General features: G+C 53.9%; 1 protein-coding gene across 1 annotated transcript in view; it reads right to left on the bottom strand.

The window, feature by feature from the left end:
- SMAD7 (SMAD family member 7) overlaps positions 1-15,579 on the bottom strand; it is a 30,000-nt gene that overhangs the window by 6,493 nt on the left and 7,928 nt on the right. Inside the window, exon 3 of the mRNA XM_059139178.1 lies at positions 15,468-15,542. Coding sequence (XP_058995161.1) covers positions 15,468-15,542 — 75 coding nt within the window. The remainder of the gene's footprint in view (positions 1-15,467; positions 15,543-15,579) is intronic.

The following is a 15,579-nucleotide window of genomic DNA, read 5'->3' as shown; positions in this document are numbered from 1 at the left end:
ACCCCAGCAGAGGGAGACTGGGCAGAAAACAGCTGCTTTCACGCAGATGGCTAAGGGCAAGCAAAGGGCACACAGGGAGACACACAAGTTAAACCCAGCAACCCTGGTACGCAAACACGGCCACGCCTCGCCTGCCACAGGTCCAGGGTCCTCCCTCCGCGGGACTCAGGCGCCACCCTAGGTTGCCTCATCCTGTCCTCCCCCCACCTCAGACATCTCAAAGGTTAACAGCACCCGTCAGCCCTGTTCCCCACCCTGGTCAGGAAACCGGGCTGTCCCAAGAGCAACCAGCCCACTTCGGGGACAAGGACTGAGATAAGAGGGACCATCTGTCCCATCTACTCTCAACCCAAACACTTGCAATGAACAAGGAACCCTGCTGGGTCTACTGTCCAAGCCCCAAAGACTGAAACCTAAAGCAGCCGTGGAGAAAACCCACTGGGTCTGAGCTCCACTCAGGTTCTGGAGGGAACTCGAATCTGTCAGGTTTACGACCTCGTCCAGAACACCCAAGATTCTGCCAGGGCTCCCTTTGATTCCTACAGACAACCCTGGGGTTTGGAACGTGTTACCCACAGGGGCTGAAACAAACTCCAAACACTTCCAGTTAACCCTGAAAATGCTCAGACTCAGCCCATCACCGCTAACCCCAAGTTCCTCCACCAAAGAGATCAGGGAATGGATTCTGGTTGGTAGAAGGCAGGACTGAGAAGGTTGGGCTGTTTCCAGACTCTGGAACAAGATCTCTTCATTGAGGTGGATTGGGGTGGGGGTGGGGGCACACAGGAGGACCACAGGGTCTGCTTCAAAAGCCAGAGAACTTGCTCTGGGGTCCCTGTGGTCCAACCAGCCGGACTCCCCAAAACCTGGCCCCCAGGGAACTCGGACTGTGCGATACCCCCACACCCAGCTAGAGTCTGACACCCCTTCAGACCTCTCTCCCTCAGCACCTTGGCAGTGACTTAAGCTCCCAGAGCTCCCAGGGCCAGCCTCCCAGGGCTGTTGTGACAATCTGATATGAAGTGGCCAGGGGCCATGACCTGGCTTGTGCTACACATGCTGGTCTCCTCTCTCAGACATCTTGCTTGGGTTCTCCAACTTCTTGAAAACGCTACCCAATGCTACCCACCCCTTCTCCCCCCCAGGGAAAAGAACAGTCTTGGGTCATGCCCATACCTAATGAGCATTTAACTATGCCCGGGCCCAGGTGGAAGGGATCACATGACAACGCTATGAGGTTGCAGCCTGTTAGTGTCTTTATGCTGTGAAAGGGGGAAAAGAGGCACCGATCACTTGCCCAACAGAGCTGGAACTCCAGGCCAGAACAGTGGCCGACGTGAGCCGCAGTGGGCAGCTACCTCTGACCTCTGAGGTTACTGGCCCTCTCCAAATACTAGAGGAAGAAAATTAAGTGTCCTTCAGAACACGCTTTGGAAACATGATGCCTACTTCACATTTTACTTCACTACTTCCCTTTCAATGAGGACCCCGAGCGTGGGGTCCAGCTCCTCTGCACCAAGCGGGGGAAGGAACCGGGTTTCTTGGCCAGCAAGCCGCTCTACGATCTTGGCCAAGTGGCTTGCCCTCCCCCAGAGGCTCAGTCTGACCCAACCCTAACTAATACGAAGGAGGCAAGGACACAACAGCCCCCCCACCACAGGCTCTCCAGTCTCTGGCTATATTCTGTGATCCACAGAAGTGCCCCATCAGTATGAACACAGGTTCCATTTATTTTTACTACCTTCCGGAGAATAAGAAAATCACGCTGGGGAGCCTGGCACATTTTTGCATTTAATTTGCAACAATAAGACAAAACAAAATCAAATCAAAAGGGAAAAGAGATTTGAGCCAGATTTTGCGGTGTCCCTCTGTAAATCGGTTTCTTTTTTTTTTTTTAAGATTTTATTTATTTATTTGACAGACAGAGATCACAAGTAGGCAGAGAGGCAGGCAGAGAGAGAGAGAGAGAGAGAGAGAGAAGCAGGCTTCCTGCGGAGCAGGGAGCCCGATGCAGGGCTCGATCCCAGGACCCTGAGATCATGACCCGAGCCGAAGGCAGCAGCCCAAACCACTGAGCCACCCAGGCGCCCCTAAACCGGTTTCTTTTTAAACGTGGGGAGGTACAAGCTGTGTGTGCTCTTTCGTCGCTCACCGCTCTCAGGTAGAGGAGGATCGCCAGGGGAGGGTCTCCGCCCATATCACCACTTTGCTTCCCAATATCTACCCAGGCCTGGCCCCCTCAAGTTTCTCGCCATCACCTCTCTCCTCCTGCGAACTCCTGAGCTCACGGATTCAGCAGATCCTGCTTATCATCTAGGAGACTGAGAGCTGACTGTGCCTTACAACCAGTTCCTGAAACTAAAATGGATTCCTCTACCCTCCACTCCCCCAACAGGCCCCACCTGTGTCCCCCAAGGTCCCTCAAATGTCCAAGGCCAGCCCCCAGCCCAGGAGACCTCCCTAAGAGCAGTATTTGGCCGGCAGAGACTATAACTGAGGGCAGTGCCGGGCAGGGGGGGAAGCCACACAAATCAAAAGCTCCCATCTGTCTCGCCAGCCGGGCTGACACGGCTTCCTGTGGCCCAGCCTTCAGCCATGCAAATTATAGCGTGTACCCGGCTGCCTGCCTTCTGAGGAGGCCCGCTCTGCCCAGCTCCAACAGGACTCAGAGGAAGGGTGGGGACTCCCAGCCCGGCCAACTCCATTCATAATATTTACAGTAAATGGGCCTCTGGCTGTTGAGTGTGTACCCAGGCTCCTCATTTCAAGTTCGAATCTCAAGACTCTTCCCCCCTCCATGGCGCACCCTGACGTTCCCACCGTGATCCACCCTCCCCCTAGAAAGGGCATTCACACACCTGCGTACACACAGCCCCCAGACCTGCACGGCACGTATCCGCCATGGTACCAGGTAGGACCCTGGTCACACTCCAAGACGACACAACAAGTAGGACCATCACCCAACAGGAAAATGTCCAAATCATTATCTCCAGGCTCACCCCCCACCCAACCTCCCTCCTAGAGACCGACCAGAGATTACCCCCCACATTCCACATCTGGATTCCCAAGTGGGAAGGCATACATGAATCCGACCCAAGAATCAGCTCTTAAACGAGTAGAAAGTTCCTCCTCTTCTTCTCTGCACTGACCCCGTCTCTAAGTATGTGGGCTGCACCTTCAAACTCCGTAAGCATCTTCATAAAAATGGATGCAGACGTCAACTGTTTTGAAGGACACGACCCCCAGAGGTACGAGGTACAGAACACTTCCCGCCTGGTTCTGCGGGTCTTAGGGCTCTGCAGGGAGCTGCTTTTGCTGTGGGGCCCTTTAATAAAAGCCCCATGCACAACGACCTCCAGTACCCCGAAAAGCAGCACAGTATTACAGGACCCAGACACGGGCCCTGTCCCCCCCCACCTCCCCAAAGCTCCTGCTGGACTCCAGCTTTTCTAAAGGGTAGGAAAACTGTCGGAGACGTGGAAAAACACAGGGAGAAACAAAAGTCCTTTTCATCCCTCCCCTCCCCCAGCTCCCCTTGTTCCACAACAATTATGAAAACTGTTGGATGGGATGGCATTTGAACATTTACTGCATTCCGGCCAATAAATTCCAATGCAGGATCTGATGGAAAAGCCTCCCTCTCCGGCCAGCTCCTGGATCCCCGCCCCCATGCTCACTCCCAGAGCCATCATTCCTCCTCTTTCTTTACAACCCGACCCGGCCCGCACTGTACTCACAGGGAAAAACAACAGTACGACAGACTGGAGACAGTGTGCAGACTGGAAAAGTTAATCATTACTTCTGTCTACCTCTGTAATCTAATCTCTCTGGCTTTGACACACTCGCTGTTCACCCACCCCAGCCCTTTCACCCCCAAAGCACCCAGGGCCTCCCAGGCCTGGGGTGCCCACCCCGTGAAAGAGGAATGAAGCCTCCCCCACCCTTGACTACCATGGCGAGGCTCCCAAAACCCACCAGAAATCGCCTGCCGCTCAGGGCTGTGTGCCCCACGTTTCATAGGACTCGGGCCTCCCATACATTTGGGCTCCAAACTGGCTTGTATTACTTGTGGAGAACCAGGCTGCCCATCCCCCACCACCCCGGGACAGACTCGGGGCCCCACCCCTTGCGCTGGGGCTCCCCTTCAAAGCCATCTAGTTGCATCAGGGAGCAGGAGGGCTGATCTGAGTCCCCCGCCCCATGGCATCAGTCCGCAACAGACACACGGGCCAAGATGGCGCTGCCCTACAATGCTGCCCCAAAAACCAAACCCAGGGTTACCCCATGACCCAGAAATCCCACTTCTGAATGTGTATCCAGAAGAGTCCTGAAGAAATTAATGGCACACATGTTCACAGCAGCATTTTTCACAACAGCCAGAAAGTGGAAGCAACACAAGTGCGTCCACTGAAGGATGAATGAAGATGTAGAGACACCTACACTAAGAAAGGACCGACACTGTGGCGCGGGCGAGGACACAGACGAACCTTGAGGAGGTTCTGAGGCATGACATCAGCCAACCACAGAACGTCACGTGTGGGATGACTGCACTCCTATGTGATACCGAGCACAGTCAAATGCACAGAGACGGAAGGAGAAGGGGGCTGCCCAGAGCCGGGGGTGGGAGGCCGGCTGGGGGGTTAGGGTTTTGAGGGGACAGTTTCAGTTTGGGAAGGAGAAGTGGTCCTGGAGAAGGACAGTGGGGGAGGCTGCCCACAAGGTGACAGACTCGTGCCTCTGAGCTATGCACTTCAAAACGGTCACGATGGGAAATGTGGGGTGTATTTTGCCCAAACAGTTGGAAGGGAGGGGCACCTGGGTGGCTCAGTGAGTTAAGCATCTGCCTTCAGCTCAGGCCATGATCCCAGGGTCCTGGGACTGAGCCCCCACCCCCATTGAGCCCCACATCAGGCTCCCTGCTTCTCCCTTTCACACTCCCCTTGCTTGTGTTCCCTCTCTTGCCATCTTAACAAAACAAAAAAAGAAGTTGGAGGGGAAAGGAAAGGAGAGGGAAAGGGAGAAAGAGGAAAGAAAATAGACAAAACAGAAGAGAAGGCCCGACCTCTTTTAATACTTTCCGGTGCTCTGCATTAACCTGGAGGCCTTAAGTACAGGTGATTCATTGGTGGGCTTCCACCCATCACAAGCACAAAGGCCCCCTGAAAATGCATGCAAATTTTGGTATGCATATGCATTTTTATGGGGAAGGATTCCTCAACTTTCACTCATTCTTGGGAGAATTTGCAAGCCAAGAAATGTGAAGAACCATCATGTTTTTATTCGCGCAGCACCTCAGCAACAGGGGGTCTCATTACCTCCCCTCAAAATCCGAGAACCAAAGACCACACAGATCACAGGATGCTTTTTGCAAGTTCTGCAAGGGCACTTGGGAGAGACCAGTCCAACATCTTATTTTGCAGATGAGAAAAACTTGAGGCCCTGGAGGCCACCGGCCAGCAAAAAGCTCCACCTTCAGCCAGGAAAAGTCTGCCAGCCCCTAGGGACAGACACCTGGAGGGGAGTGCTCTCCCTCCCACTGTCATTCTCCAGGGCCCCTCCCAGGACTCCTGCATGCCCCCCACCACAGGCCTCCTCCCCCAGGCAACACCACCCAGCAGGGGTCTTCACTCTGACCCCACTGAGCTGGAGATGGGGCCCATCTATTTTTAAGAGCTGTACTGTGCACCCAAGCTCGCAGAAGACTCAAATGGCTCTTTCGCTCTGGGTTACTGATTAATGAGGGGGAGGGGCCCGTGCTGGCTGAGAGGCTGCCCAGGGGCTGGCCAAGGTTCCCTAGCACCTCCTGGAGACCCTTCCTGGCCTCCACGTTTCACTCTGCCTACTGCACAAGGAAGACGCTTTCAACTTATTAGGGGCCGGTGGAAGCTGGGGCAGGGGTGAACGGGACAGGGTGACAAGAGCAGCTTGTGACCTCTGAGAGGCAGACGCAGAAAGGTGCGTCCAGAGAGCACAGTCACCGCCCGGTGTCATATTGTTTCTGTTCCTGTTGAGCGGCCATCCCAAGTTCAAACTAAAAAGGCAATTCTGAAATGAACAAACCCGAGAGCCACTAAACAGTCCCTGGCCAGCGAACTGGGCCTGTCTGCTGACGGGAACTCCCAGCCTGACAAGATGAAACCGGAGTGGAGATCAGTACTTTCCTTTCCTGCCCTGGATCAAACCTCACACCAAACCAGCTCTCAGACTGTTCGGGCCAGTGGGGTTCCACAGCAGAGCGAGAAGATCAATAGAGCGAGTGACCTCCACGAACGGAGCCCTCCGGCAGCCGGGGGCGGGGAGAGCGTGGAAACAAACACGCTCTGGTCACTGCCTGTTAGATCACCTCACACAACACCACCGCCGTGGGCCCGGACCCCCCCCCCCTGCCCCCGCCGCATGCTGCTGGCATCTCAGAATCGGCCTTGACCGGCAGATTTAAAATTAAAAAGCGCGAGATGCATCCCTAAATGGGTGCATTCAGAACCAGAGTTCTAAAAGGAAAGTCAAGCTCTAGGGCTTTCAGATTGCCCCTGCACTGTGACTGTCCAGACATTAATACTATCTTCAGAGACATCAGTGTCTCTGTGGCCCTTCTCCCCCGCCCAGCCCCGCCCCGGGGCTATGGTCCCACAACCCAGCCAGGGCGTGGCTGGCCACCTCCCCCCACCACACCACACACCCAAGTACTATCAGAGTCTGGATTATAACTGTACCTCCTAATGCCACTGCTGTTATCTTAACCATCAAGGGGAGGATGGGGGAGGGGGCTGGAGCGGGAGGAGACAGGCCTCTGTCTTTGTTTTATCTCAACTCTCAGCAGACCACACAACCAAACAGAGGCAAAAGCCATTGAGAGCAAAGCTCTGCCTACCCTGCGTGCTCAGACAATCCCTCCAGGGGCCCATCCCTGCACCTCTGCCTCATGTCTTCCAACACCTCACCCCACCGCCCGCCTCCAGAGCCCAAGGGTCCTGGCTCATTCCGTCCCTTGGAAACCCGTGGAAACCGCCTGAGAAGCTGCCCTCTATCTGTAGTCCGGACACAGCCGAATCCCGTTCCTGAGCCCTCTACCTCACTGACCCAAAAACACCTCCAGGAAAAATTTCTACCAGGGGCCCCCAAACTGCATCCTCCACACCTCACGGGGCCTAGCACATAGTAGGTACTCAATAAATCATCACTGAATGAACGAACCAGAGACCTGCTGGCTTCCTGAAGCGGCTGGAAACCCCCCACCCCACCCCAGCTTTACACCGGCCAGAGGGAGGTACAAGTGAACCTAGCTGGGAGGAGGAGCACCCCTTCCAGCCAGGGGTCAGCCAAAATGTCCAGGCCCCACTCCCAGTGCCTGGTGGGAAAAGAGAAGCCCCTGTCCTCAGCTACTTCCCAGCTAGCTGTGGCCGATCCACAGAGAGGGGTTTCCAAGCCAGGCGCCGGCCCGGCAACCTCTGTGGGCACACCACCTGCCCACAGCATTCTGCCTTGGCGTCCTGCTCTGTTTGGACAAGTTCCGCTCACCGAGTGTTCTCAACAATACTCTTACACACCCCACGGCTCTTGTTGTGTTATGAAAACAAAACAATGCACGCTAAGGGAAAAAAGCTGGGGTGCGGGGCAAGTGAGTGGGGAACCAGAGCGTGGCACACACGAATCTCCTTCGGGTCTCTATCCTAAAGGGGGCCCCTTTGCAGCACACGCTGGGGCACTGGCCTGTGTCACCCGAACAATGACATCATAAGGGGGAGGAGGGGGGCTCAGAAACCCAGAGATGAGTAAATGGAAACTTGTGTTTTTATACCCAAGGGACAATATCCCACCTACTTCATACCGCCTGGGGCTGTGGCAAGCCCTCTTGCTGGGGGAAGCTTCTGGGTGACTGGTGGGCCCCATCACCCCCCTCCCCCACCACTCCTCAGGAGCACCCCAGAAACGTAGTCTCAGAAGGTAAGGAATTCCTGGGGGTTGTGGGGTGGACACGGGGCTGGGCTCTATGGCTGGAAAAAAATCAAGGCAGCCTGGACTCCCCACCTACCCCATGCCAGGTACCCATGTTAGGGGAAGGTAAGGCTGGGGTGGAGAGCTGCAGGCACGAGCAAATTCTTACCTACCACCCCCGACCAAAAAAATAAGTTGTTTTTTTTTTTTTGTCTTTTGCAAGTTAAAACTGAGCTAATGACACTGGGTGGGGCTCCGTGTTGAGGACCTCAAGCAGCCAAACCAAAATTCACTTCCAGCCAAGAGCTGCTTGGCCCCACCATTTGGGGAAGGAAACTGAAAAAGTCATGAAAAGATTCTTTAGTGAACCAGGAAATAAGGCTGCAGTTAACATTTCAACTGAAGGTGACCCTTCTGGTCAAATATTTTTTTTAATAATAAAAATAACAAAGTTCTCAAACAGCCCCTTTCTTCAAGAAAATGGCCTAACAGTCCTCGTGGGAGTGGAAGGGGGGGGGGGGGTTGAAAACCCAAAGAAACAACACAACAACAACAACAACAAAAATTCAGGGCTGGCCTCCTCTTAGACACTACCTTTTGCGAACAACTTTTTTTTTTTTTCTGGAGTTCTTCTTATAAAAGGAATGATGCAATTTCCTGTCTTATCCCAATATTTCCTGTTCACTTACAAGGTGAAAGTTATCACTGTTTTAAACTGTCCTGAACTCCACAAAAAGCTCCTTTTTCCATCCAGGGCCCCCATTCCCAGCACAAAATCTCCCCACCTTAGAAGGCAAACACCTTTTTTAGAGTTGGCTTCATTAAAATGTCTCCCAGCTCTGTGTGGCAGACAAAATCTCCCGGATCACAGCTTCCCTAACCCAGATCCCCAAGGACACCCCACAGGCAGACGTGGAAAGGGGCCGGGGGCAGCACTAGCGTGTTTGGGTACAGCCGTCGCTGACCAAGTCAATGTTGCTTTCTTGGTATGTTAGCCACTAAATTGAGAACTGGACCTCAGCTGTTAATAATATCTTCCCGCTGAAAATAGCCCCAAGAGGAAGCCTCTCTGTGACAGTAGGCACCCGGCCAGACTCTGGGCTAGCCATTCAATCCCGCGCAAGGAAGATGGTAGGACCAGGAGTGACCTCCCAGTGGCCGTGATGTACAGTAACCTTTCACGAGGCTCCTGCAAAGGGAGGGCCCCCGGGGAAGTCACCCGCCTCCCTCTGCAGCCCTATAAACCTCAGTGGGGATGTCACACAGACCCGGGGTCCCAAGCTTTGGGGGATGGGGACAGCCCCAGCATCGTACTCAGTTTCCAATCCCCAGGCTGGCCAGGCAGTCGGGAACCAGGCTGGGCAGACCTGGGGGGAAAATACTATCTGAGGCAGAGAGGACACCACCAGGGCACTCACTTCCCTTGCAAAAAGGTCAGGCTCGGAAAGAACCACAGGGAACTTTCCTGCCTCTCATTTCTGCAACCCACATGGAAAAGGGAAGGTCAAAAAAAAAAAAAAAGAAAAAGAAAAAGAAAAAACAACACTGAGAAGTGCCTGCTTCTCCCCACTTCTTCAGGGAGTTAAGAGTTAGAGAAGACAGGCCCATCCACGGGAGCCCCTCAACCTAGGAGACCTCAGAGGTATTATGGGAACAAGCGCTTGTCAACAGTAGCTCCCAGGTACCGAACACAAGCGTCTCCATTTTTATTCTCTGGAATCACCGTTCTTGATTATCCAAGTATCAGCATGCATTTAAAAGTGACCATAGGGGGATGCCTGGGTGGCTCAGTCAGTTCAGTCACTGCCTTCAGCTCAGGTCATGGTCCCAGGGTCCTAGGATAGAGTCCCACATCGGGCTCCTTGCTTGGTGGGGAGCCTGCTTCTCTCTCTGCCTCTGCCTACAACTCTGCCTGCTTCTGCGCGCGCTCTCTCTCTCTGACAAGTAAATAAATAAAAGCTTTAAAAAAAAAATGCTTTATAAAAAAAAAAAAAGTGACCATAGGTCACTACTTTTAAAAATTGGGGTAAAATACATGTAACATAAAATATACCGTTAGTGACAGAGTGTATTCCCAGAGTTATGTAAGCATCAGCAATACGTACATGGTTCCAGAACATTCTTTTTGCCCCAAAAAGGGAACTCTGTCCCACGGGCCACTTTTACAATCTCATTAAAGGGCAGAATCAGCTGGAGGAAGGTGCCAAGTTAACACACCTTGTGAAGCTACTCATCAAGCAAAAATCCTATTTGAGAAGAGGTTCATTCAGTGAGATACTCAAATTCTTTGCTAGAGAGAATGACACCTGTGTGGCCACCAAGAGAAGGCACAAGAATCCACCCCCCCACCACCGCAGGAACACAGATCTCTCTGCCCCTCCTCCCAGGGCTTCCTCAACCTGTCAGCACCTGGGGAGCTCCACATCCTAGAAGCTCACCTGCACACCATGATGCAGAAGATCCCAGGGTGTCTAACACGCAGCAAAGTCTGGGACCACCACCCTAGGCCTCGTGTCCCCCCCACCTGCTTTACAATTGCCACTGTGGGTTCCAAGCCCAGACTGAAGCGAACGGCTCAGGCTGGCTGTCACGCCACACTGGCAAGAGCTGGATTTCGGGACAGCGACAGCAATAAATGCAAAAGCAGCCAAACTTGAGCAGGACTTTAGCATTTCTTCCCTTTCCGTTGTCCTACTGGCTTGGAGCTTGCCACAGAGCCTCCTCCCCCGCAACAGGTCTAGAAGTCCACCCTGCTACAGCCAGGCTCTGCTAAGGAAAGCTCGAAGGAGGGTGGTGAGATTTCATGTGCTAGACTACAGCCGGACGTGACCCTGGAAACTGGCCCTCACCTGGCCCTCTCCCCCTTTGTTGGGAGGCCCTGTTCTGCCTTGGTGACAGAATGCAGGAGGCTGCATTCTGGCCAGTTCTGGCCAGGAGAGCAGCCCAGATTTGCTCCAGAGAACTTCGTCTCCCTGCACTTAACCCCTGCCTGCCTACCTCATTCTTTCCGGGACAAAGGGGATTTCATGAATGAACCCACATCCAGGGCTGAGAGCATGGCCCCAAGCGTTGCAGACGCCTGAGCTGCTGTCCAGGACTGGTCTTCACGGGGGAGTGGGTGTGCACCAGGTGAGCTGGTCCAGGCCCGACTCATTACCCTGGCCTTTAGGGAGCTGTGGGCTGGGTCCCTAGAGATCCAGACTGTCTGGAGTGAGTAGGCAAGGAGTTCACTCACAGTCCCATGTGCTGGTACAGCTGACTCTTCCCAGCGCCTGCTTGGATGAGCTCAGCCCTCCTTCTCCACCACCACCACCACCACCACCCCTGGCATTAGAGACCTCAGTGAAACCACAAGCTGCTTGTTCCCAGGCAGAGGAAGGAGACATGAAAAACAGACAGGCACCCAGGTCCAGATCCCCAGCGTGCCATCACCATTCCAAGCTGGACAGTAATAACTGTTCCCACGGAGCTGATGAACTTTGTTTAGAAACAAGATGGAATCATCTTTCCTAAGCTACTTGGTTTGAACCGAAGTTGACCATGGACTGAGCCAGAGCACATTTCCAGATTATATACAGCTAATTTTGACGACTTCCTTCTCTGTAGCGATCACAGATGCCAGCAGGGATCAGAGACAAGGAAGGGACAAGCTCCAGGAGCGCCCACGGACCTAAGCACACTCCCATCACCCGTAAGTGGGAACGAGAAGCCATACATGGTCTTTGTTGGTTTTGGGTTTTTTTAAATACATGGCTCTTAAGGCCCTCCCCTGGGCTGGTAGGACCATGTCTCTCCGATAAGCAGGACTCTGAACAGCCAAGAGTTGGGGCTCCCTCAACCGCACTCCCAACCCCTCAAGACACATCAGTACCACATCAGCATTGCCCTCCACTTCCTTCCTTGAATTCCACGGTGGCATCTCTCTGGGAGTTTAAATAACTACGAACTGCTAGCCTCCAATCCCAGCCCCAACTAAGGCCAGCTCCAGACAGGAGTACGCACAGGGAGGACGGAGGACGGGCCAACCGCCCAGAACCTGCAGGGGAGAGAGACGGTGCTCCTCTAACCCACCCAGGACAGGACAGATGAGCTAAAGGAAAACCCCACAGCGAACTCCAGACAGAGACTGCAAAGATGGCAGCTTCTAGCACATGCTTTTGTATCACTGTACCACCAGGGATACAGGCAAAACTCTGGGAGCAAAATCTCCTCCCGCTTCCACCACCGGGCCAAACCCTAGAAGCTTCCACTCTGCATCAGACCTCTCCCAGGCGGGTCCTCCCCAGGCCAGGACCTGGTCCAGCGTCAAGGGCCCACTCAGAAGCTCCATGCCTTTCAAAAGGCACCACACAAACAACTGAACTCGCGGCTGCCGAATCAGGGCCCAGAACCAATCCACAAAGCACCCCCCGCACTCCCAAAGCCCATCTCCTCGTGGAAAAGCTGCTCTGCCATCCACCTACCCCAGGTGAGAGGAAGGAACCCACGCCTCTCCCACAGCCTGCCTGGGGACCCCTGCCTGCTTATGCGCTGGTGCACAGTCGTCGATCTGTACGTCTGCAGCACGCACAAGCACACACACACACACACACACAAAACCATACACCAAGCAATCCATCTGTCTCAGAGAGCCGGCTGTCAGAAATGAAAGTACAATCTCCTGGAACCGAGTCCCAGCCTTCTAAAAATGTGCCGTTTTCCCAGACTGAGGAAACTTGCAGGGGTGGGGCGTGTTTCACTGCGAAGTCCCGAAGGCCTGGGCCCATCGCCTCCCCGGCCAGACCCAAGCTGCAAGGCTGGATTCCAAACGCAGGCAGCGGGCCTGCGCCCAGGGCTCCCAGCCACCCACTCCCCTTCCCCGCAGGAGAGGGAAGGGCCAGCCTCGGAGTCACCCCGGCAGTTCAGGAGGGGAATGCCTTTGAGCACACCCCCACCCCAACCTCCGAGGCACCACATTTTCACATGTGGCTGTTTTTTCTTTCCCTTCTTCCCTTGCCAAGAGAATCAAGCTCTGGCTCCCGCTCCCGACCTTCCCTCCCACCCTAAACTGAGCCCCATTCATGAAGCCTGCTCTCAGCCAGGGCAGGACAGGAAGGAAAACAGCACACAGGGCCTGTGAAAGACACACTCACAGAGGTTATTTCAAGGGGGAGGAGGGGGCAGGTCCTGGCGGCCGCTTTCACCGCTCCCCACCTTGACTGCCCGCTTGCCGCCCCCTTCCCGAAGCAGGCTCCCACCCTCTAGCCTCTGCTGACCCCTTGGGCAGCCTTGTCCCACTTGGCCACGGGCCCTGCCCCATTCAGCCACGCCACCACCACAGCCCCCACCAGCCTCATCCTCCAAGGTGGACACACCCAGGCCACCCCCCTCCCCTGATGGAAACATCAACTTGGGAAGGAGGAGGTTTGGGCTCCCTCCATCTCCCTCATCCTGGACCCGGGCCATTAAATCATCTTTTAGGAGGCACTCTCGCTCCGAAGGGCATAGCTCCGGGCTTTCTCCATGCCCATCACCTCCCCTCCTGACACTCCCAAACCACTGGGCACCAACCCAAAAAATCAAGTTTCTTCAATTTCCCCACACAACACATTATTAATAAACTGCTCCAACCCTGAACGGAAAGAAGAAAGAGCTCAAACTTTGAAGCCTTGGGAATTAGTAAATTAAGAGCTAAAATTCAAAACAAATGCTCTTTCATGTGGGGGGCCCCCTGGTCTTTTTCCTTTTGCAGTTTGGTTAAACCATTGGATCCCTTCAGAGACAACCGCTCCTCCCTAGCAGCTCCTTAGTGATCTAAATGGTTGCAATTACCTTAGGGGGCAGCAGTTAAGTCACTGTTTTACCCACACACCCCTTCCCCCGTTTGGGGAGGGCTTTGGGAACGTGAAGTCAAGCGCCCACCCATCTCCGACGGGGCTGCCTGGGGCATGCTGTGCTGTTGTTTGGCTCTTGGGCCAAGGGAGGAGAAGCTCGGGCTGGTGTCGTCACTTCCCCCAGCAGAGGAGACAGACAAGATGTTATCAATGAACAACCCTTCCGAAAAGCCCCCCCCTTTCAAAAGCTACCACTTCCCTTGCTTATTTCATGTGGTTCGAAGGGGCTGGGGCTCCTCCCTACACGTTCAAGATCTAAAAAATAATCCCATCTAATAACATCCTGAGTGTGTTCTTTTGCCCAGACCCTCTCCTCTTCCTGGCCTTCTTTCTTTCAGGAACTTTCTCCGTCTTAGAAAGCAGAGAAGACGCAGTTCACACGTTCCTGCAAATTGCCAAGTGTTCCCCGCTTCATCGCTCTGGTCCAGCCCCGTCCTCAGGCCCGAAGCCCCGCCCCCTCTCCGAGTCCCCCTCTCCTTCCTGCTCACTCCTCATTAGGAGCTTTGTGTAAACAAAACCCTCCTGTCCCAGACAACAGTCAGAGTAAATTCTGCGCTGAAATAAAAACAAACAAGGGTCTTCCTAAAGGCGTCTTCCAAGCTCAGTTCCCAGGGAGAGCCTAGGAGGGTCTGGCCAGGATGAGCTGAGCATGACCGTGGCATGGAAGCAGCGCCTGACTCCCAGAAGTCACCCCACAGAAGGGGGTACACCACAGTACCCACCCCCCGAGATAAATTCTACTGCTTCCATCCAAGCCGTCATGATCCTATACCAAATGTCCCAAAGCAAGAAACGACAAATGCATGGAACTCTGTGGAATTTCTCCCCCACCCCCCCAACCCCCAGTCTACTTTGCCTCTTTGCTCTAGCGAGCTCTCAGAAAACCCAGTGACGCCATACTGGGGTGCAAAAATCAGGTGTAAATCGGATGTCTTCAGAAAAAGAGGAAAATGCTTCCCACTTACACTGCTCATGAGTTTCTCCAAGTTTATGACTCTCTTCTCCTGCCTCTCAAGGACAAGGATGCTCGGCTCCCCAATGCCCCTCCCTCAATTCCGTGACCCTTCAGCACTGGCATTCCAGGCCCTCCAGCACACCCATGGACCCTGAGGAAAAGCTTCCCTCCCGGGTAAGCCCTCTGAGATCTACAGTCTGCAGGGCCTCCATCCTGTGACTCCCAGGCACAGATATGCCCTAAGCTAGACCGGGAATGGCAACTTTCACAAAGGCATGGAGGACATCTATGCAGAATTCCCACCCGTTATCTCTCCAAGTTCCAGAAAGCTGGATCCATCCCTTTCAAGCTGCTCAATCATTAAGGACAAGTCGGTAAAAGATTTAAACCAATCAACTAATGAGACCCAAGTCAGCCAAGTACAACCCCCCTGAGCCAGTAGCTTCTTTCACAATAATCAGGAAACAGCACCCCGCCAGCCTGCAGCTGGCCCCCACTTCCTCATCCACAGAGCAGGCACAGGGGACTACAGAATGACCAGCTCAGGGGCCTAAGTCAACACGGATGCATCCAGTTTAAGCACATACAAGTGAGAATTAATCCCAAACCCGTGGGGACAGCAGCAGGCCACCCCCATTCCTCCAGCGTCCAGTCATTTCAAGAGGTCTTGAAACTGCCAGGAAAAATAAGGGGAAATGTCTCACCTGAAAGCCCCCCAGGGGCTAGATAATTCGTTCCCCCTGTTTCAGCGGAGGAAGGCACAGCATCTGGACAGTCCGCTGTGGATTTGAGAATGAAAGAGAAATAAATAAATAC

Source organism: Mustela lutreola, chromosome 11 (genome assembly GCF_030435805.1).
Source record: "Mustela lutreola isolate mMusLut2 chromosome 11, mMusLut2.pri, whole genome shotgun sequence".
NCBI classification, from domain to species: domain Eukaryota; kingdom Metazoa; phylum Chordata; class Mammalia; order Carnivora; family Mustelidae; genus Mustela; species Mustela lutreola.
This window is presented reverse-complemented; position numbering and strand designations above follow the sequence as displayed.